At 35.3% G+C, this 21680-nt stretch overlaps 2 protein-coding genes across 2 annotated transcripts; both read right to left on the bottom strand.

Annotated features, from left to right (window-relative positions):
* Positions 1-1010: 1010 nt before the first annotated feature.
* LOC113742710 (dihydropyrimidine dehydrogenase (NADP(+)), chloroplastic) lies at positions 1011-4668 on the bottom strand. Its single transcript, XM_027270631.2, has 7 exons — positions 4162-4668; positions 3247-3510; positions 2970-3140; positions 2449-2561; positions 2179-2365; positions 1479-1588; positions 1011-1360 (listed from the first exon to the last, which is right to left on the bottom strand). Exons 1-7 carry the CDS (start codon positions 4453-4455, stop codon positions 1204-1206), a joined length of 1296 nt encoding a protein of 431 aa, XP_027126432.1. The 5' UTR covers positions 4456-4668; the 3' UTR covers positions 1011-1203.
* Positions 4669-20026: 15358 nt separating this feature from the next.
* LOC113743045 (mitogen-activated protein kinase kinase 9) lies at positions 20027-21373 on the bottom strand. The gene has a single exon (XM_027271111.2). It carries the CDS (start codon positions 21292-21294, stop codon positions 20314-20316), a length of 981 nt encoding a protein of 326 aa, XP_027126912.1. The 5' UTR covers positions 21295-21373; the 3' UTR covers positions 20027-20313.
* Positions 21374-21680: the final 307 nt, after the last annotated feature.

Genomic DNA, 21680 nt, shown 5'->3' with positions numbered 1-21680 from the left:
GCACCCAAAAAAAAAAAGACCAGCCAAAATATAAACATAAAGTAAAATATTAAAAAACAGTTTGATGCTTAAGCAATTTTAACAATAAGACAAATATAATCAATAAACAAAACATAAGTATAATGATAAAACTTTTTAGAACTTTGCTTACATATTATTTGAGTCAAGTTTAAACAAACTTTTCAAGTAACTTTAAAATTATTTAAGCAAAATTTCAAGTTTAACACAGCAAACTCTAATGAAAGTTAATAGAATTAGCCCATAATTAATAAATCATGTACAATTTTGAATGATTGTTGATGAATAAAATTTTAACCAGCAGTTCTTCTCCATGTGTCTTAACTACTTTATTAGCTAACCCTTATTTAACTCTTTTTAGCCCTATATGGGATTAGCGGATGAATCACCATTCCAAATAAATAAATTTTTTAAGAACAACGAAGCATAGTGCTTCTATGCTTCCTTATGATGTCCTAGACCGGTTTGAACCCATACCAATGGCTAGCTAACCCTTCCTGTTCAACTCAATTGATACACCTGCCTTGGGAATCCAAACGGGTGTTACCATCATTTACAAGGACATAGATACGCCACCAACCTCAAAATAAAAAAGCTCTAAAATGGAGTACTTTAGATGTATTGAACGTCTCAAGAATTGAGACTTTGTGAGTCTATCCCCAACATCAAAATCTCATATAGTCATATCTTAGCTGCCTTACATCTTAAATTTACAGTCTCGCTTAAAAATAGCGTTGTGAATTATTAGAAATATTTTTACTGTAGCACTTTTTGTGATGTGATGTATGTGAGATAAAAAAGTAATTGGAAAGATAAAAATGTGTGTTGAAAATTGTAATGATGATGTAAGCAAATATATTTTGGCAAATAAATCGCAATCCAAACAAACCTCGATCATTTATGAGGAAATAGACATGGTATCAACCTCAAAAACTCGAAGAATCGAGTGCTTTTGAAGCGAAAAATATGCCTATGAGAATGCAAAAACATGCTATGAGAATCCATGGTTACTTATTCAGCATTTTATTGAGGAAGTGCTACAAAGAAGAAAGAAACAAAGTCCATCAACATTTACAATTGAGCTAGAACTGAGTTTTGAAAAACTTTTAGAGAATCCCCCAACATCCCAATCAGAGGCATATCCATCTTTTTTACATGTTACAGAGTTGCACTTTGGTGTTGCACTTAATTGGAAACCATGCTTTCAGTTTCTTGTACAAAACCATCTCCTGTCCAGTCCTTGTCAGATGCTAAACCTTTTCTGATAGCTTTCCTCTGCCGAATTGCTTCTTGCTGTCTTTTTACCAAATCCGTATGAGTTGTAAAATACTCCAGTGACAACCTGGGGATAGGCATAAGACCAAAAAAAAAAAAAAAAACAGATTATGGTACCTAGAAATATTTTAGCAAGAAAACAACTCTGCTGGCAATTGAAAGTACATCTTAACGACATAATATACCCTTTGAAATCATCTATGGATGAAAAGTTATGCTTTTTCATGAAATCCTTCAGCTCAGAGCAAAGTTTCTTCACAATACCATATCCATGCATCATAACCCCAGTGCAGACCTGCAATAAATTCCAATATACGGCAAAAGACAGATAAGGTATCATTCCAATTAATATTTCCAAGACAAGCATACACAAGTTTTGAGTTCCACATGAAGACTTAAACTCCATGTCCTTTAATATGTTGTTCATAGCCAAAACAAGCTTACTATATGAATGGGATCCAGGACTTTTAAGTAGCTTTTTATAAATTAATACTCGTTATTCTATTGTATCAGCTTCAAATTTGCATCAGGTAAACACAAATATTGATAACCAAACAAATGTTATGATTAAGAAAGTCCCACAGTTAAAATGAGTGCAATAGACGTATGCCCCAAGATTTCCCATGATGATTCCCGAGACAGATGAACAAACAAGATAGGTGACTAAAGGAACTCCAATATGGACATATGAAGGGCATGATACAGGATTACCCAGAACAACTTGAACAAAACATGCAACAACAGTCCCTTTTCTTTAAATCAAACTTCTCAAAGCTTCAAAGGCACATTATCTAACTTCTCACCAGCATGCTGTTAAAGCAATTTTTTCTGCAGCTTCATACAAGCATATATTCTATTAGGGAAAGAAATTGCAACTAATATGACCTGAACTGTGTCTGCTCCAAGAAGAATGAACTCAGCAGCATCACCACCTGCTTCAACACCTCCTATACCAGAAAGTGAACAATCTTTATCTCCAAATTCTGACCTCATCATTTGCGCAATGCTCATTACTTTCGCAAGGGCTATAGGATGGACAGCCTTTGAAGAGTAGCCTCCAGGAGTTGAATATCTGAGAGCAAAACATCCAAAGAAAGTGTAAGAGGGTAAAACGTCAGCCCATCACACAAATGTTGCTCATTGGCAAATACTAACCCTTCAACACAAGGCTCAGGACGTAAAGTGTCGAGATTGATTCCCATGACACTCATGATTGTATTAATGGCTGACACTCCCTCACATCCTGTTCTTAGAGCAACCCTTGCAGGCTACAAGAAATGCAAAGCAGGAAGATTATATATAAAAGAGAAAAGATCAAGAAATTTACCTAAATCAATCAGAACCCAAAAACATAAATAGGCTTCATAAGCAATATCCATTTTCAGATACACTTCTATTTCAAAAATATGCTCCATGGAATGTCCAAATCCAACCAAAGGGAAAACACTTCTTTTTTATCTTAGTTTATCAGATAGATTTGGCAACAAAAACTAAAAAGGAAAGTGAAAACAAAAACAGATTTTGATACTATAATACAGAAGCTATTTCCTGGCCTAATAAATTCTCAAGCTTCAGCATAGAGCATAAACCATACGGTGCCTATGTTCAAGATCCTTGTCTTGTACTTGGTCAAAATTTTCAATACAGTACCCAAGAGCAAAAAGAGAATAAGCTACCTGAGTTATATCAGTGATGTTTGGCGTCATCTTTGCCCAAACAGGAACTGTGGCTTTCTCATTAATCCATCCACATACCTCCTCCAACAGTGCACAATCTTGCCCAACTGCAGCACCCATTTTCCGCTCTGGCATACCATGGGGGCATGAAAAATTAATTTCAATAGCATCCTGTACCACATTGTCAAGATGCAGATTATCAAATATAACACAAGAGAACATATTTGTATTAGATTCTAAACACATTTGTGCACTGCACACAAGATCGTTCACTTACAACTCCAGTTTGCTCAACACGATCAATAAGTTCGTGCCAGGCAGCTTTGTCATACTCTTCCATAATTGAAGCAATAAGGATCCTATCTGGGTACTCTTTTTTTAACTGTTTAAATTCGCTTAACATTGTTTCAAGAGGCCGATCACTTATAAGTTCAATGTTTTCCCAACCAATGATCTCTCCTCTGGTTGAGCCATTTGCTCCTGCTCGCAATTTGGCATACCTGGGAGTCACGTTTATAACTTTTGCAGCATCCAGTGATACCTAGGGCACATTGTCACAAACAAAGTTTTATTCTGAACATCACCAGTAAATCAAATATATACGTCTGATTTCATGAATCTTTCTCTTACTGGGTGCAGAACTAATCAATGATAGTAAACTATTATCAGAAGAAGATTCCGCAGCAATCAAACATTTTACATGAACAAACCTAATTTAGCTAAAACTAATAATTTCATGCTTGTCCAACTAAAACTCTACCGTATATGAAAAGAAAATTGTGTTCTTCAGCCTTCTTTCTTATCTTATTTTCTGAACATGAATCAAACCATAGTTTGATAATGTAGTTGAAGGGCCGTGAACTTTCTACGTGGCTTCTTGAAATTCTATGGAACCTTATCTCCAACTAACCATAAATTCTTCGTTTTTGTCTGGATCATAAGTACAACCTCCATCTCAAGTTCAGCTCGAACACCATTGGAGTGATGAACTGGATCAAGCCCGCTTAAAACCATATTTTACTATTTCAGTTAGTCCTTTTCAAATAAAAAACTATCAATTAAGAAGCTACAAAATTACATCTTTTTTAATCATATTTAAGAACAAAAAATGCTGATTGAAAAGGAGAAGAAATTAAAAGAATACAGGCATAAGAAGACAGAACTTATATTCAAGAAAAATAGAAAAAGTTACCGTTTTGGCGATGACAGCTCCCCAGCCTTCATCAAAAGCTTTCCTCATAACGGCAAGATTAGTTCCAGGCGGACCAGACCCAATAACAAAGGGGTTGGGCATTTTCAACCCGTTTACAGTTACACTAAGATCCAGTTCAGAAGTGCTAGTATTGTTCTCAGAAGCCATGACCCCTAACCCAACTCTGCAGCTCTTCTTGATCGAATTATGCAGCTGTGGCCGATGAGTCATCGGTAACTCGACCACCGAGTTCCTGTTGCTGATTTGCTGAGTCAAGCCGCTGAGAGACGCCATATCCAAGAAGGAATTGAAGCTTTCCCTTTTTTTTTCTCGTTAGCTTGGTATTCTTCGCTGTTTCGGGTTTCTTTTCTTATATAGTAATAAGGCGGTGGATGAAGATGAAAATGAATATCTGTGGAATCTGAGTTTATTACTTTAATAAAACTCTGAAGAAATAAAGAAGTAAATTATTGGGATTGGATAGGAATTCGAGACAAAGACGAGAATCGTATTACGTCATAGTGCTAGAAATGCTGGCAGGGGTTGGCATCTCATTTTAAGGGGTTAATTATAATTAATCCCCCCGTCCTGTTTCTGATTTTTGTCATTTAATCCCTTGTAGGATAAAATTATTCTTCAATTAGTTTGACTTTTCATTTATTCTTCTTTTCTATTTTATTTTTTTTCTCTTTCTTTTTTCTTCTCTCTTTCATCCTTCTTACTATAAAACTTTTTTATCTCAACATAAAACTTTAACTGGAGTTTAAAATCCAGTATATAGGTGAAGCTTCGAAAGACATCAAATGTTAATCTCAATTTTTTATACAATACCATGTGTCACAAATTGTAATTCATGATCATTCATCAAGTCACAAATTCATCTTGTGATTTTTTTTTTAAATAAAATGAGAAATTATGATAGGAAGGGGAAAAGGCAAAAGAATTAAAAAGTCAAAAATTGCTATTTTGGGAAGAGGTTTGAATATTTAATGACCATTTGAGGAGAAAATAGATATTTGCAATTCCTTTTTTTTAGCTTTAATCATTGAGATGAAGTTTCTTGTGGGAAAGAGCAAGAAGGAAAGAAAGAAGAAAGAGACAAAGAAAGTAAAGGAGAGAAAGAGGGGAAAGAAAAAAAAAATACCAAAGAGAGAGGAAAAAAAAGAATTTAGGATAATAGAGGGGTAATTTTATCTAATGGGGAACAAAGTGAGACAACAAAAAAGTTAGGGATAAAGTGAAAAATTGGAGATGCCTTAAGGGAATTAAGTATGATTAACCATATTTTTTTAAGTCATAATTGTTTGCGTGATAATTAATCTAATGATCTCTCAAAATTTAAAAACAACAGAGTTTGATTTAATGAAATATTTAATTGGATAAGTTGACAGATGAGGTAGTCGCTGAGTTGGACAAAGAGACAAAAAGGTGATTACTCTAAACCCCTTCTGGTATCACCCCTGTTTCTAAAATGGCCCCCATTATTTTTTTTGTGTCAATAGACTCCCCCTGAGCTTCATAAAGAAATATCTTGACATTTCTATTCTCCTTTCTTTCAAATTTTTCCCATTATTTCTTGTACTTTTTCTTTCTTGCCCTTCTTCAAAGGACTTTTTTTTTTGGCAACTTGAACATCACTGAATATTTGGCACCTCTTATGAGTTAAAGACAATAAGTAACCATACTTTTGTGAATTAAGCATATTGCTCTTTTCAGAGTACCCACTTAATCACTATTTTATGGTTACTCTACAAATTAGATTATTATTTCTTTATAGAAAACACAAACTTTGAGATATTAAGCGAGAAAATAAATTATAGTTAGGTCATTATTCTGAAAGGGGAATTTGGAAGATTCATAAACAATGCACCCCTCTCTCTCTCTCGCAAACACATTGGCACAAACGCATGGTTAATGACACTTTTACTTGTCAAAGACTTGATAAATTTACTCGATTAATAGGTTATTGCACTATTTATTGAGAAATTAACAGTTTTAGATATTACAATTATCAGGTGACCAAGTGTTGCAGAGGAATGATGGATTAGATAGTACGAAGAGAGAGAGTACACGTGAAAGATCTTGAATTTGAAACCTCTAATTTACACTTCAAAAAAAAAAAGAAAGTTGATAGAGTTCTAAAATTGCATACTTTAGGAGGACAAATGCAATTAACCCAATAATTTATTTACCAAAATAAAATATAGTGTAGCAGCTCGATCAGATATACAAAATACAAGAGTCATTCTTCCCATCACATGCAAATTCCCAAAGACAACTATGCTATGCTTGCTTCGAATCATTAAAGTCTCGCGAGGTAGCCCGACCGACAATACCTAATGGTATTAAAAAAATAACAATTATATACTTCTTTCTAATTTTATATCTATATATATTCTTTCTTTTTTTTTTGTACTAAAATGATCATTACAAAATATTTTGTGTGCTACAAGAATCATTGCGATATATTAAATTCAAAAAGTCAATTGGTGTCAAAAGTAAACATCAATGCCTCATAGGTAGGGGAAATAAAACTATGAGGTAGTTATAACTTATAACTTCCAAATTCCTAAACATCAAATTAGATGTGTAACAAATGTTTGACACAACTCGAATAGTGCCTGTTGGCACATGAAATCTGCTCCCAGCTGAATTTGTGGAAGCCCAACTATGGCATCATGATGGAAGCTTGCATTATAGTACTTTCCTTCAATTGTGTGTAATGTATATATATGCATGTATCCATAGCAAGTTAAAGCAATACAAAAACTAGATAATAAAAAAAATGAAATCGATTTTGGGTTAAAACCAAAATCAAATACATGAATTTGATCGACCAAATTTATTTAATTTGATTGAAAATAAGATTAACTAATTTTATGCTCACCTGTAGTTGCAGCAAATCTCTTGATTCTTTCATATTGCTTGGGAGTAGTCGAAAAGAAAGGAAGAGAAAAGATTACTAATACGGATAATTTACACATTTACAGTCAAACTTACATTTCTTGTGTTAGTTTTTAATGGAAAAAATGTGACGATTCATAGGTTCTAAATGGCCCAATTTTACCTTGAGATACCATCTTCCAAATATTGCTAACTGTTTTTTGTATTCTAGTAGCTGTATGTAGTCGGAGAAGAAGGGAGGTAGAACCAATGAAGATGAAAATGAATATCTTCTGAATCTGAATTACGATAAACAGTTATGAGAATCGCTAATGTTTTAATTTATTATTTGGGATTTAAGACAAAGATGAGAATTGTATGCGTTGTCTAGCATGGAGCTGTTGGCTGAAACTTTGGCATCTCATTACACTCACTAGCATCGTGTATGATTTCTCCCTTTTCTTTTCTAATGTATACAAGTGTGAAAACAAAAGATGATTGAAAAATATAAATTATCTATTTAACGGTTTATATATGAGCTGGCTGACGTGTGTGCAATTTTTTGAACTAAAACTTTAAATTTGTATATGTGATATGCATCTGACTTCTCGTGTATACACTATTAGTATTTAAAAAAGATTATCCGAAGAATATATGTAAACAATAATATGGATAATCTTTAAAAAAAGAAAAATCTTCAATGTAAACAGATTCGTGTTGACTAGATCCGTTTCATTATAGTTAGACAGATAAAATTGAGTTTGGAGCCCTCGGTGAAAATATAAATGTTTTTGTTATTTTTATACACACTTTGATATTGGCTCAGAGAACTGGAACTTAAATTTTAATTGAGTTGAAACCTGATATATCAACACAGGATAGTACATCAATTACGCATATTGGAATAAATTTATAAAATTTAATTAGGTTCGACGAGGTGGAGTCTAGTATAGGTTAAAGGAGAAGTGTAGATGTTGTAAATTGCCAGAAGAAAAAAGAGAGGGAACTGGGAAGAGCTCATGCCATATATCTGACTATCTTTTCTTTTTCCCTTTTTGGGGTAAATATAGAATTGCATAAATAAATAAAACAGAAGTACAACATATGTCACCTAGCTATTACGATCCAACCTAACAGTAGTAATACCACGGGGAACAGACCCTTCCGATTGAGAGAGGACCCAGTGCGGTCGAAGTTTGATATAGTTCGATCCGATTGCTGTATTTTTTATATTATTTGATATAATAGTAGTATTTCATGCCATCCTTTGGGACGTCTCTGAGGTGGTCGCGAGTAAGTTCCATAAGTCGACGATGGCATTGACTTTTAGTCAATTCTTTGACTAAATTTCTCAACACAGGCCCTTAAGCAATGCAGGCTAGCCGGTGGCAGGTAGCAAGTAGGGGGTTCGTGTTACTTAATACAGACGGGTGTTCCAAGGGCAATCCAGGTGCTAGTGGTGGGGGTGGAGTCCTACGGGATCCAGATGGTCAGGTATTGGTGGGGTATTCGGCTTTCCTAGGGGTCAATACTAGTTTGCGTGCTGAGGTTTTGGCTCTTTTAACGGGTCTCCGTCTCTGCGTTCAGAAAGGGTTCACACAGGTTCGAGCACAATCTAACTCGTTGGTTTTAGTGGGCATCTTGCAACGGCGGTTCCAATGTCCTTGGCACATTCGTAAAGAAGTAACCCAAATATGGCAGATCGTTGACGATCTAGGGCTGTTCTCTCATTACTTTAGAGAAGCAAACAAGGTGACTGACATACTAGCTAATGAAGGTTTTTTGCACTCGCACGATCCTGTTAAGGTTTATGATCAGTCACACAACCTTCCGCAGTTGGCTGGAGGGGAAGTTAGGATAGATAAGTTAGGTTTTCCGTCTCTTCGATCTGTAAGGGTCCCGTCTGTTTGACTGGCCTTATTCTCTGCTTGTAACTTTGTGTTGGGGTAATAAAGCAAATTATTTCAAAAAAAAAATTATATTATTGTATTCAAAGTAAAAATTGTGGATATAAATAAATTATTTAACATGTATTAAGTGCAATATTAAAATATATTTATACATCAAAACTTTGAACATGTATAATAACTTGACGAAACTGCAGAAAACACAATTATATTGAGTGCTTGTCCCCTCCGATGTCCTACTCAAAAGCAAAAGAGAGTTTACAAGTACATGATTCAAAAAATCAAGGTTTATCCAACTTGCAACCTAGTGTTGACTACGCAATACACGTGCTTGAGCTTAACTTGCTCGAATTGTAAGAGCATGAATCTGCAATTCGTGATAATGGGATATAAATAACGAACCAAATTGTTATTTGAATTAAATAAAGATAAAATGTCATCACAATCTACTTCAATCCCTAGAAGGGATGTCTTAAGAGATATGGCCAGTTTAATTCCATCTCTAATACCCCCACAATTCAGCTAGCATATTGGTGGCTATTCCCAAGTACAAACTCTATCCCTTGAACCCACAGCCCATATTTATTTTTATTTTTTGCAAAAACATAAAATTTTGGTTGCCTGAAGGATGTGACTGGCATATCACATATTAACTGGTTCTTTAGCTTTATAACGAAGCAAGGCGATGTGATGGGTGCAAAACCTTCCCGTTCCCCATCCCCATCCCCCTCCCCCTCCCCCAGTACAACTCGAACCAATTAAAGGATAGGTGGAAACCACCTTGTTACCTTTGGATATGTGATAGATGGAAGGATTTAACCAACAACTTCTAGAGTAATTAATTGTTCGAGAGAATTTTAAAACTTTCTTTAGATACAAGTCAAGGATCAAATTTCTTAACTCTGCGACATGCACATTGTAATCCCTATCAGTAACGTAACGGACGCATGACCCTGGCACTCAAATCGCGATTACTGACTGTGGCAAAGGTCGACATTATGTTTTCTCCAACGACATTTCGCAGTTTTCCACAAGCAAGACCAAGACCTGTAAAAAGTCGGATGAGGCCTATAATGTGTAATTAAGTGGTAGCAACAACTTGTAACTATTGTGTCTATCGTCCTGTATGGTTACACCACTGTGACATAACATCCGGTGGAAATTTTGTAGTTTTCCTTTGTTTTTGGCACTCATCTGATTGATTGTTCAAACAACCCAGTGAAAAGGTGAAGATCCGCAGAGGGAAAATAGCTTGATTACTTAGTTAACATAATATAAATATATCGAAGAGTGGTTAATTACAGTCAATAAAGATGGAACATCTTTTAAATAGTTTCTACTTGCGATTATCAAGAGGTTTTTCGCGTTTGTAAAATGTAAAGGAGAAAAAAAAGTATCTTTTAGACATATAAACCTTTCACGCTATAAAAATTAGAAACAAATTTACCTTTTTGGCTTTAATTAAAAAAAAAAAGAAAAAGAAATTAAAAGTACAGGCAAGCTCAAGCTAAAAATAAAGAACACTATTGAAGATGCAATTTACTATACTCTTCCGTTCTAGTATTTAATTTTCACTTTTTAGATGTCTTGAAATAGAAGACTAGTTGAAAATCAAATGCAACATTACTAAAGAATGCGTTTTGCTATGCAGAAAGTAACTTTTACAAATACTTATTACTCCAAACAACATTGAATTAAAAAAGCTTTGTAGTTAATTCACTCAAGAATAATGATGATCATTTATTAATCTCCGTAAAATGTTAGATTACCGAAAGATGATCATAATTTGCAACTGCTGGAGATAATGGAAATGGTTGTTAATTAATTCGATCATTTTTAGATAACCCTTATTTTAATTAATTTCAGAGTCCATTCCAAACGTCAAAAGTCAAGTCAACCATCACTATACTTCTTTGGGCTCAGTCTTCTAATTTTTTTTTCCTCTGTCAATTAGCCATTTTTACTTGATTCCTACTCCTACTCTTGTACTAATTTATCTAAGGGAGGGTCTAATTGAATCAGAAAAAAGTGAAACTAAATCATCCTGAATCAGAAAAAAGTGAAACTAAATCATCCTTGAATGAGACGAGCACGTTATAAATCAATTTAAATTTAGAAAAGTCACGTATTAATAACAAGTTATTCAACGGGCGCACTATACACCCATTTGAATTTAGAAAAGTTACGTATTAATAATAACAAGTTATTGAAAAGTAAGGATGGAAGTATTTATTTCCCACCTCATAAACCTACAACCTAAGGGGTGCTGGTTTCCTAATTGAGTTGTTAGACGTTTCAGGATTTTTAGAGTGAGGGTTGGTAAGGGGCTCTATAGTCATAGTGGGGCTTTTCTCCCCTATATATGTTGAACTCATTCCTTGGCAGCCTTCACCGTTCATTCATAATTTTTCCTAGTCTCGAGAATAGAATGGCTGGTGCTCACAGATTTATCCAGCACTTTAGCCATCCTCATCCGTTGGAGCTCTCGACTTTCCAATCTCCACAAGGCCTAACAAATCCACCAACCCTTTGTTCATGTTGCGAACTTCCACCGTCCGGACAAATATGCATTTGCTGGTCATGCAATTTCATGCTCCATTTGGGCTGCCTCCATTTCTGCTGCTCCCAATTCCGAAACTCCATCACCCACCCCGCCCACGGCAACCACCCCCTCACCCTCCTCTCTACCGCTGCATATCCCAGCGGCCAATTCATCTGCAACGCCTGCCGCAAACCGGGAAGGGGCTTCAACTACCATTGCAGCCACTGTTCCTATGATCTTCATGCTATATGTGCTCATATGCCCTCCAACTTCACCCACCAGTCCCATCCCTGCCGTCTTTCACTCACCTTCGAAGTCCCTTTTGTTACTACTACCTGCAACATTTGCCGCATGTTCATAGGGTCTAATGAGTGGCATTATAGATGTAGTGCGTGTAACTTTGATGTCCATTTGAGCGGCTGCTCGAACAACCCAAGTCCCGTGCGAGGCGTGGTTGGACCATGGCGTCCAACTGGTCTGGGGACTGCTTTGGCTCAAAGGATTGCTGAAGTTATTGGACTACGCCTAGGGAGCTTTCTGGGGCAGGCCATACTTGGCGGTGGTATTGGAGGTGATCAGGGGAGCGGTTATGGTTATGTGGATAGCAGTAGCATATGGGATTCACTTATCAGCGTCTTTGGCTTTTAAGACTCAAATTAAATCCTCCACAGAAACGAGTATCTAGGGTGAAAACCCTCTGAAATACACCTGCCATTGCAGAGAGCCTGAATTCTAGTATTTCTGTTGCTATTATATTTTGTTAGACCTTAATTACCAAGTATTCGTATGGGAAGTTCTTTAGGTGTGTAATTATATGCAAGTAACTTTCATGTTGCATGCCAATAAGCTAGTTGGGTTTCTGGAATCGTCTCCATGACGGTGAGATTTTGAGTTTGAGCCCAGTCAGTGGCAAATGGTTAGAAATAAAAAAGGGTTTCACGTTCAATGCTGTTTGTGACTTTCATATTGTATGCCAAATTGCTCAGTGGTACACTACTCGACTCGTCTCCATGACTCTGAGATCTCAAGTTACTCCTTCCACTAATGTGACTCTGGGGCATGTTATTTGATAAAGTGCAGCATGTTGCCTTGGAGTGGATCAAAATCAAAAGAACCAGGGTAAATTGGGAGCCAGCTGTTGAGTAGGGAGTCGGGACTCTCATTCAATCCTTCTGGCTATTGGATCATGTTCTTCTGAGGATGCTGTTTTAGCTTTGTTTCAGTAGTGTCATTGCATAGTGTATCTGTGTTGATGTACTTTAGGTTCTACCCCCTGTGTACTGATTTCTACATACTAATAGAAGTTCGTTAACAGCCAAAAACAACAAAATTGCATCCACTTATTTAGATCCAAAAGTCTGACAATATTCAGGCAATTTGTGACTGTTCCCGCTGATTTTTGGATTGATTCCCAGTTGCCGATTTACACCGAAGAGTCCTCATTCATTATAACCACCAAATTTCTTTATAGCATAGCCGATCACTTTCCTGCCGATTGGCAGCGGATATTACACCAACAGTGACAAACGAAAGTTTCATTTTCCAACAAAAGAAAAAAATGGAAGTGAATTTCTAGGTTTTCTTGTTTGGAGTGGCAAGTTTAATTTTGTTTTTCATTTTCACCGGCTCAACAGAGTCCATTGTCCGCATGCGTGATTGAAACTTGAATTTCCAGGACACTGCATGGTACTTTCCAAACGGGGAAACTAGGAAGTAGCTGGGAAATGACAAAGAAGGTGAATGTGTATTGTTAGCTTGACATGTTTCAAATTTAGAATTTTAGGTTAATTGCAAAATGCAACCCTAAACTACACTAGGTCTGTAATTTGCCCCCATTGTGTGTGTGTGTGTGTGTTTTTTTTTACACTCTCGTCGTTCCTCATGTCTTTCTGACCTACAACTGTTAAGTATAATATTCGAATTCTAAACTTATAACGAGAATTTTTTTTTTCTACTTCTATCATTGCACCTCTCACCAGCACAACTAAACCAACATGCCTACAGGTGCAATTACACCAACACCTCATCAAAAACCATCTCATGCCCCTCCAAAAAATGGTATATGCTAGACTGAATTAAATGAAGGCTGTTCAAATTTCGAAATTTAGAATTTAAATTAAAATTAACTGTCATGCATTCAAACTCGCAAATATATATACTGTCCAGTGTAGAATAGATTAATTCATATTCAAAACGATTACTCTTTAATTTCTTTAATTCTGCAAGCACAGGCTGACTCAAGGCAAATGAAGAGCAAGTGTTTGTGCAACTGTTGTCTGTAGATAGTCATGAACAAGAGTTTCGTGTGTTAATTTTTTTAAAAGAAAGTGAGAATAGGCTACGGAAAGTACAAGAAGAGTAACAAACGTGAGTAAAAACCTTTACAAGATTAATTATGTATATTAACGAGTGCCCTATATACTACTGTTAAATAATATACTCCATTAGTTAAATCTTGAAATCCTATATATGTCTTGTTAACTTTAATACATCAGTGTGGCTGCGAAAGAGTCAACCATGCAGTTCAACTCTAGTCGTCTATCTGTAGACCTGTTCCAAAATATCTACTAGTAATATTTTTCTTTTTCTCATTTGAAAGAAAAAGCAACATAACTAGGTGACTTGCTCAAAAAAATCATTAAATGAGGTGCATGAATTGTCGGAAAATCATTAAATCTAGGCTTCCCTTCTAGATTCATATCCCCATCAGTCCACCTTATATGTGATGCGATGCAATCAATTATACAAGTCAACTTGTTGAAATAGGCAACGAGTAGCCAAGCTTTCCTTAAAGAAGATGACATATATACCCAACACTTAATCCTGAGTTTATTGCCAAAATAACACTCTTGCTAAAAAATATTCTCAATGTGATTTATTTCAAAATTTATTCCCATAATGATGTTATTGTTGTCATCTAGTTATCCTGATTGCCATGCAGGATAACAAGAAAGGAAAGTTCAAATCTAATTTATAGTATCCAACATGAACTAAAAATTTAAATTTTTATTATTATAGAGGCACAAGAAGATTGCATAACTTTTATAATTTCTTTATAATTATTTAAAATGAATTCTACTATTATTGACCTTGCTATTATTGGTCTTTGATTTTTTAAAAATGTATCAAACCTATTGCATATATTTTTTCAAAAAATAAATTTTAAAAATACAAAAGTTGCAACAAAAATTGTAAGTAATTGAAAAACTTGAAGGCTATCATATTTGTTTATGTTATCATTCCTACTCCTTCAAAAGACAAGAGAATAATTTTCATTTGCCTTGAGATTATCAACTCAAAAAGCATACTTTTTAGATGTTGTTAATATAAATATTGACTTCTTAGAATTACGTTTGACAAGGGAAAAATAATGATACAAAAAAATGCGGGAAGATTTAGAAAGAAAATTGGAGAAGATATTAGATGGGAAAGAGAAATGGAATGTGCTTTTATCTCCATCCTGACACATATGCAGCCTAAGTGGCAAAAAAAGGATTATAAAGGTAATAAATTTTAAAATTAGATTACTTTGGATATATGTTTTGGAAGAAGAGTTATTTTGGCAATAAACTCCATAATCCTCGTTCAGAAAAAATTGCTCAAAAAAATCATTAAATGAGGCGCATGAATTGTCAAAAAATCATTAAATCTAGGCTTCCCTTCTAGATTCATATCCCTTTCATTTCACCTTATATAGGACCAGTATATTCTTTCCTTTTCACTTTCCAATTACATTTTCTGAATTCCTTTGGAGTGCTAAAATGAAATGAACTGAAAAGAAAAATTGATAAACGGTGATAATGATCAAAAGGCAAAACATATGTAGATTAAGGTTCGGACATCTAATATTAATTGTCTAAAGCAGATATTGATGGTCTATGGCAGTTTCCGATTCCGTCCGTGCTTGAAACAATTTTGTCTTCTCCATACAATTCTGGACCCCATATGTATGCACATGATAATTGCACACAAACACTCTCAAACTTCCTCTCTTAATTGTCATAGTTGTTCGATTACTATTATCATTATTGTTGTTGATTCAAAGAAAGACTCCAAATCTTACATGCAAGAAGAGAGAAGAAGGAAGAGAATTTGAGAGTCGAATAAAAAATTTCAAAGTGGATTAACTAATGTGTCTAGTTAACTTGAGTCTTAAGAACAATCTAATATTGGGCCCATATTCTTCTTACCAAGTAACTTGATCTCATTATCAGTCCAGGCTCTTTTAGTTGGACTTCATATTCTGCAGCCCAACAGAAGCAAATATAAAATAGTGTGGTGAAAAGGAGAGTGAGCTAACTATTCCTGCTGTGTCGATTGAAAAATAAATGCAGAAGAAAATGAGGTGTGGGGCGATGCGTATACGTATACGCATAGTTCTACTAAATAGTGGCCGTCGTTTTCACTCTTATGATGATTTTTAATCACGCGCAGATGCAAGGAACCAAGCAGCCTTTTTTTTACAAAAAAAAAAAAAAAATTTCAAATTTATTTTTCTTAACAAAAGTGAGGTGAAATTTAAGAATCGAAAATGACCAAAAAAAAGAGGATTTGAGATCTTTCTTTTTTCTCTTGCCAACCATTCTCTATTCAATTTCACAAACATGATCGATCTCATTGAGTCACTTCTCTATATAGAGTGTCACTTCTACTAATAAATACTATATAGTTTTCACTAAACATTCATGGATTGAATTTGTGTTTGGATTTAAATGGCAAATATGGTTGCCAAGTACATTGGTTAGTTGGATAAACATGGATTTTGGTGTTTCAAAGACATGAATGTCCAATATCATATAATTGCCACAAAGAAGAAAACACATACTCCCATCATATATATTTTAATGCTTTTCAAAACACTTTGGCTAAGTAAATACTCTACTCCTAGTATATTGAATAAAAATAAATCATATGAATGGATGTTTATCGTTAGAGAATTTGTTTAAAGGGGCAAAACCATTTTAAATATAAGACATAATTTGAATTAATTAGTGGTACAAATGATACGATTAGATGTGATACATTACATAGTGCCATTAGAGCTCGATAAAATGTTGATTAATTTTGTAATTAAGGTTGAAATGGAAGTCTCATGATCTACTACAACATTTTTTATTGAAGAAACACCTCACTTTTAAAAGTATTATTCTACAATACTTAGGTTTTGTTTGGCAGACAAGTTTTTTGTCAAGTTTGTCTGCTACAAGTTTTTTAAAAACTTTAATTATAGTAATCTCAAAAAACTTTTCAAAATTTTTAAACTACATACTTCAAAATATTCAAAAATTTACACATTTCAAAAAAATTTTTAAAAACTTCTACAGTATGTTAGAGTAAAATTTTAGATAAACACCTAAAAAATTCACTTGCCAAACGGGGCCTTAGTGTTTTTTGAAATTCTCTAGATATAGTATATGAGTTTTCATCATATAATAAATCATATATTAGCTTTGATGAGTGTGCTGGTTTTATCGGTTGCCCTACAAAACAAGAAAAAAAAAGAAAAGATACTATTATATGATGCTTTTCACCTAATTAACTTGATCTCATTTGCCTCTATGGGTAGTTAACGGAAGAAAACGACGTTGACGTATGATATCATGCAGTGGACCCTTGGAGCTTAACACCTTCTTTGTTTGATTGTTTGCTTGAGAGCAGACGTGGTCACATTCATGCATCAGCATGGTCTCTTGCAAGAAGGATCGCTTAGGCTGCCTTTCAATACTGCTAATTTGGCTGGCGTGGCGATGGTGACTCATCTTTCCATCATTTTCGCGGCGAGCTAATAAAACAATTATAGAAGCCCCACTTGTGCTATTCCTACTTTAGGAACCCATCAAGAAATGCCCACTTGAGTTTGTACCTATCCCATCTTATCATGCTAGATTGTACCAATTACTTACACAATGTAGTTAAGAATCTTATCGACTCGCTCTGGTTTGTTTATTTTAATTGATTATAGATTTTGATTTTAAAAAATCGATTTTTGTGATGTTTTCGATTATTTTTGTATTTTGATTACAAGTTTTTTTTAATGACAAAAAAGTTAAAATATATAATCACCCAATGAGTAACTTTTACTGATTCTGATTATTCTCTATAATCATTTTTCATAGTTAAATTTTATAAAATCTAAAACAACCGAGAACAAGGCCAGATGGAACCATATCATATGGTTAATTGAAATTTATGGGCACTAAATCAAACTCGACGAGTATGAGTATTAGTAAGATACCTATGAGGTGTTGGTTCGACTTTCAAATTCTTACCTTTCCCTGCTCCCCTCCAAGACCTGGGCTGTCCCTTGAGCAGGAAAAAAATGTTATTTGTCCGAATTTTTCCGAAAAAAGAAAAGTTAGGAGACGAATATATAATTAGTCAAAAGTCACATGTAGCAAAATTTACACGAGTACTACATATATGCCATTCAGTTACACAAACCTTTGATGACTCATAAATCAATATCTGTTTATAAATTTCTTACCGACATTATTGTATTGGAAGACTTGAGCGTAATTGGTTCAACTAGAATGATTCTCAATTTTGTACTAATACATTATTGAATAATAGATCACCATCAACACTGAACACAGCTTCTGACTTGTGAGACTATGTTCATCTGAACTTGTACCCATTTTTTAAAAGAGAAAAAGTAAGTGAAGAAGTGAACCTATAATTTAATATAGAGTTCAAAACTCGAATAGAATTGCTGAACATTATTATCTTACATACATCACATCACAAAAAATGCTACAGTAACAATTATTATTACGTAGTAGTTATTAAGGGCTTGCGGCTTGGTCACAATAAATTTCTATTGCTAGGAGAACAACGGGCAAAGTTTTGGTTCAAGTTAGCTCCTGAGATGGCCATTGGGGTAATAATCATAAAAGGAAATACGCAACTGGCGGAACTGATAAGGAAGCTGAGAAATACTTGTTGAATTGGCCGACCGCATCTAACCTAGAATTGCACGTGGGCCATGTGGTTTAATTTGATTTAATGTGATTTGATTATTCTTAAATTAGATTGGTGGCTATCACCTAGATTAGAAAAGCAGAGGAAGCTGCGTCGGATTCTACATTATTATCTAAAACTTTTTCCAAGATGAATGCTTTTGTATTTCCCCCAACCTTTTTCTTTTTGGGGTGGTAATACTGAAAAGGGTTAATTTCACTTTGCACTCTTCGACTATTCTAGAATTTTAGGAGTTTGACCTCCACATTTAATTGTGAAGTGGAAGGTCAAGAGTTCAAACCTTGCCTCCCACTAATATGTTTCTATATGAGATTTGTTCTAAATTCATACAGGTGCGTGGTGCACTCATCTGATCTGATGGTGGTTCAGTCCTCATCAGGTTTCCCCGACTCAGTTGGGCTACCCTCTAGAGTAAGTTCCGCCCCTGCCCCCCGCCCCCTACCCCTGAATAGGAGTAGGAATACGAGTATGTTAAATTAGACTAGATGTACCGTTACATAAAAGAAAAATAAAAGATAAAAAAACTATTCTCAAATTTTTACTTCAGTTTCTAAGTTTTAAAGTGAAGCACTTTAGTCATTGAAGTATAAAATTAGTCCCACTTTAATTCTCGAAATATAAACTTTATCCCACTTTAGTCTTCAAAATTATAAAATTTTTCTCACTTAAATATAAAATCCACCTTACTTTCATCAATGATTTTACTTAAATGGGATAAATTTTATATTTTAAAAACTAAAGTGTCCCATTTTGAAATCTAAGGGATAAAAATCAGAATTCAAATATAATTAAAGGGTGCAAAATGAAATTAATCCTTTCCTTTTTGTGGTGAGATTTCTCATTTGGCGGTAGTAAAAATGGTTGTAAGACTCTGTCTTGACTTGCAGCTTGCATCCATGGACATGGTAAGGAAACGGTCTTTTGTTAAATTATTCTATATGTTGAAATGATTAGTCCCATATCACATTTTATGACATATTATAATATTCCCATACAGCAAACAAGTTTCTTTGGAGATTATGCTACTGATACTGATATCTAATGCTTACTCAATAATAAAAAATTTGTTGATGTAACCAGATCTTATAAGCAAAATAAATATTGAACTACATCTATCCCCTTCACGGAGCTGGAAAGGAAAAGGAAGGGCCAGAAGCTTTTAGTGAGGTTCAAGAAATTTGGAATCCTCCTAGAAACATCAGCTTGAAAGCCCACTTCTTGTTTGTTTATAGTTCTTTCTGCTGAGGAAGTCATAATGTGTCACTTTCCATATATTTTTAATAGCATTTGGTAAACTTTAGGTGACCTGTCGATATTGCTTGGAGCCTCGTTTTGTCAATTTCTTGCCTAGTTTTTCGGAAAACAGCCACCATAAGTTTACATAACCACGTAACTCAATCCAGAAAAAAATTCAATATCAAGATTTTTACTCTAATGCTACTCTTGATCCAGTGCTTCCTGATCCAATGATTCGTCTTTTGTTGCCAATACACTACTGACATGTGAGTTATATCTTGTACGTCTTGGTAAAAACTCAAATGATCGAGAAAATTAATGAACATCAACAGGGTATGCTCTTGATTGACTGATTCTCTTCACCAAATGGAAAGAAGAAATGAATTTATTGAAACAAAGGAACGAACCTAATCAATTAAACATCCCAATTTCTAACAGCAGATTTACTGTTGAAATGGAGCAATTTCTATACCTACAAAAGGCTGAGGAGAAAGAATATACAATGAAACAAAAACAAAAAAAGTTCCATCGATCTCGTCTGTACAAGCTGCAGCAAGCTGAGACTCTGCAGATTTCGTCACAAAATTGCAGATTCCAAAACCAGATTCAACCCTTTATGTTTTGCAAAAAAGGGTGGGACAAAAGCTGAGTGGCAGTCCATCTTTTACTTGAATCTTTCTGCAAACAACACCCAATAAAGCTCCTGAACTCTTTAGAGACATATTCTGGCAAGCTCGGAGGCTCGCCAAAGCATATAGCACACATTAATGTTGCCCAGTCCGGCCTCTGTCCTTCAGGCAAGTATGGAAAATGTCCCATATATAACTCCAACAGGGTCAATCCTAAGCTCCATATATCACCTGCATATCCATTGTAAGTCCCACCGTTTCCATAAGTATCGGGATCAAATCTTTCCGGGCTCATGTAAGCACAAGTGCCCACATAGGAATTGCAGGGGTCCAAAGTTCTGCACATAATTTTGCTGACACCAAAATCAGCGATTTTGACTTGCATCTGTTCGTTGACTAGTAGGTTTGATGGCTTCAAATCTCTGTGAATGATTTTGTGAGCATGCAAATGTTCCAGCCCCTGCACCACCTGATATGCTATTTTAGCGACCATTTGTTCCGAAAAAAGGTCTCCAGATTTTGCTAGGCTTTCTAGAGTGCCTTTGTCCATGAACTCCATTAAAATCGCGATATCCCCACCCCATTTTTCCAAGACTCCATGACATTTCACCACGTACGGAGAGTCCGTCCGGCGGAGAATTGAGATTTCGCTGAGGATTTGGCGACGGTTTATGGGGTCGCTATCGCCATGGACGACTTTTAGAGCATAAGTGGCTGATGTGCGTTTGTGACGAACTTTGTATACGGTGCCACCGTTGCCGTGGCCTAGGACTTGGACTTTTTCGATGTCGGCAGCGGTGATGGTGGTGGTGGTTGATGCTGTTGCTGTGGGGTTGGTGGTTGCGGTGGTGGAGAGGGAGGAAGGAGGGAGTGGTAAAGGAAATCGAGGGCGGCGTTCGGAATGTTCTGGCAGTGGAAGGCGGAGATTCAATTGGCGGCGGTCTTTAACCAAGGCCATTAGGAGTTGAGGCTATACTATACACTAGAGCAGCGGAGCAGAAGGTTTTGGAATGATTAGTCGTTAGAGGAATGGAAAAGTGTGTGTTTATATAAGTGGAGAAGGAAAGCACGTGTTGTAAAGATATCAAAAGGAAGGAAGGTGTGTGGATAGAGAGGAGAAGGGTCCTACATCCCACTATTTGGATGATGAGATATACGTTTACGTGAGAATTCTTGTCTGTTTTCTTGATTCTTCATAATCTCAAATTTGTACTACTTTTTACTTGGCATGTACACAATACTTATTTACAATAACTTGAACAAAAATCAAATGCTACACTTTTGATTTGAGGACTGACTAATGGAATTCTATATCCTCATTTCAATCCAAACAAAGCCATTAAT

The sequence above is a fragment of the Coffea arabica genome, chromosome 4e, assembly GCF_036785885.1.
Source record: "Coffea arabica cultivar ET-39 chromosome 4e, Coffea Arabica ET-39 HiFi, whole genome shotgun sequence".
NCBI lineage: Eukaryota > Viridiplantae > Streptophyta > Magnoliopsida > Gentianales > Rubiaceae > Coffea > Coffea arabica.
Note: the sequence above shows the minus strand (reverse complement) of the source record. Positions and strands in the feature narration are given on the sequence as shown.

What these genes read in the sequence shown, in the direction of transcription:
- LOC113742710 (XM_027270631.2), bottom strand. Translation starts at nt 4,455, where the DNA reads ATGGCGTCTCTCAGCGGCTTGACTCAGCAAATCAGCAACAGGAACTCG. An exon ending in TTGGAGCAGACACAGTTCAG is followed by an intron (nt 1,589 to 2,178) that starts GTCATATTAGTT and finishes AATTTATTGCAG; the next exon opens with GTCTGCACTGGGGTTATGAT. An exon ending in TCCATAGATGATTTCAAAGG is followed by an intron (nt 1,361 to 1,478) that starts GTATATTATGTC and finishes GCCTATCCCCAG; the next exon opens with GTTGTCACTGGAGTATTTTA.
- LOC113743045 (XM_027271111.2), bottom strand. Translation starts at nt 21,294, where the DNA reads ATGGCCTTGGTTAAAGACCGCCGCCAATTGAATCTCCGCCTTCCACTG.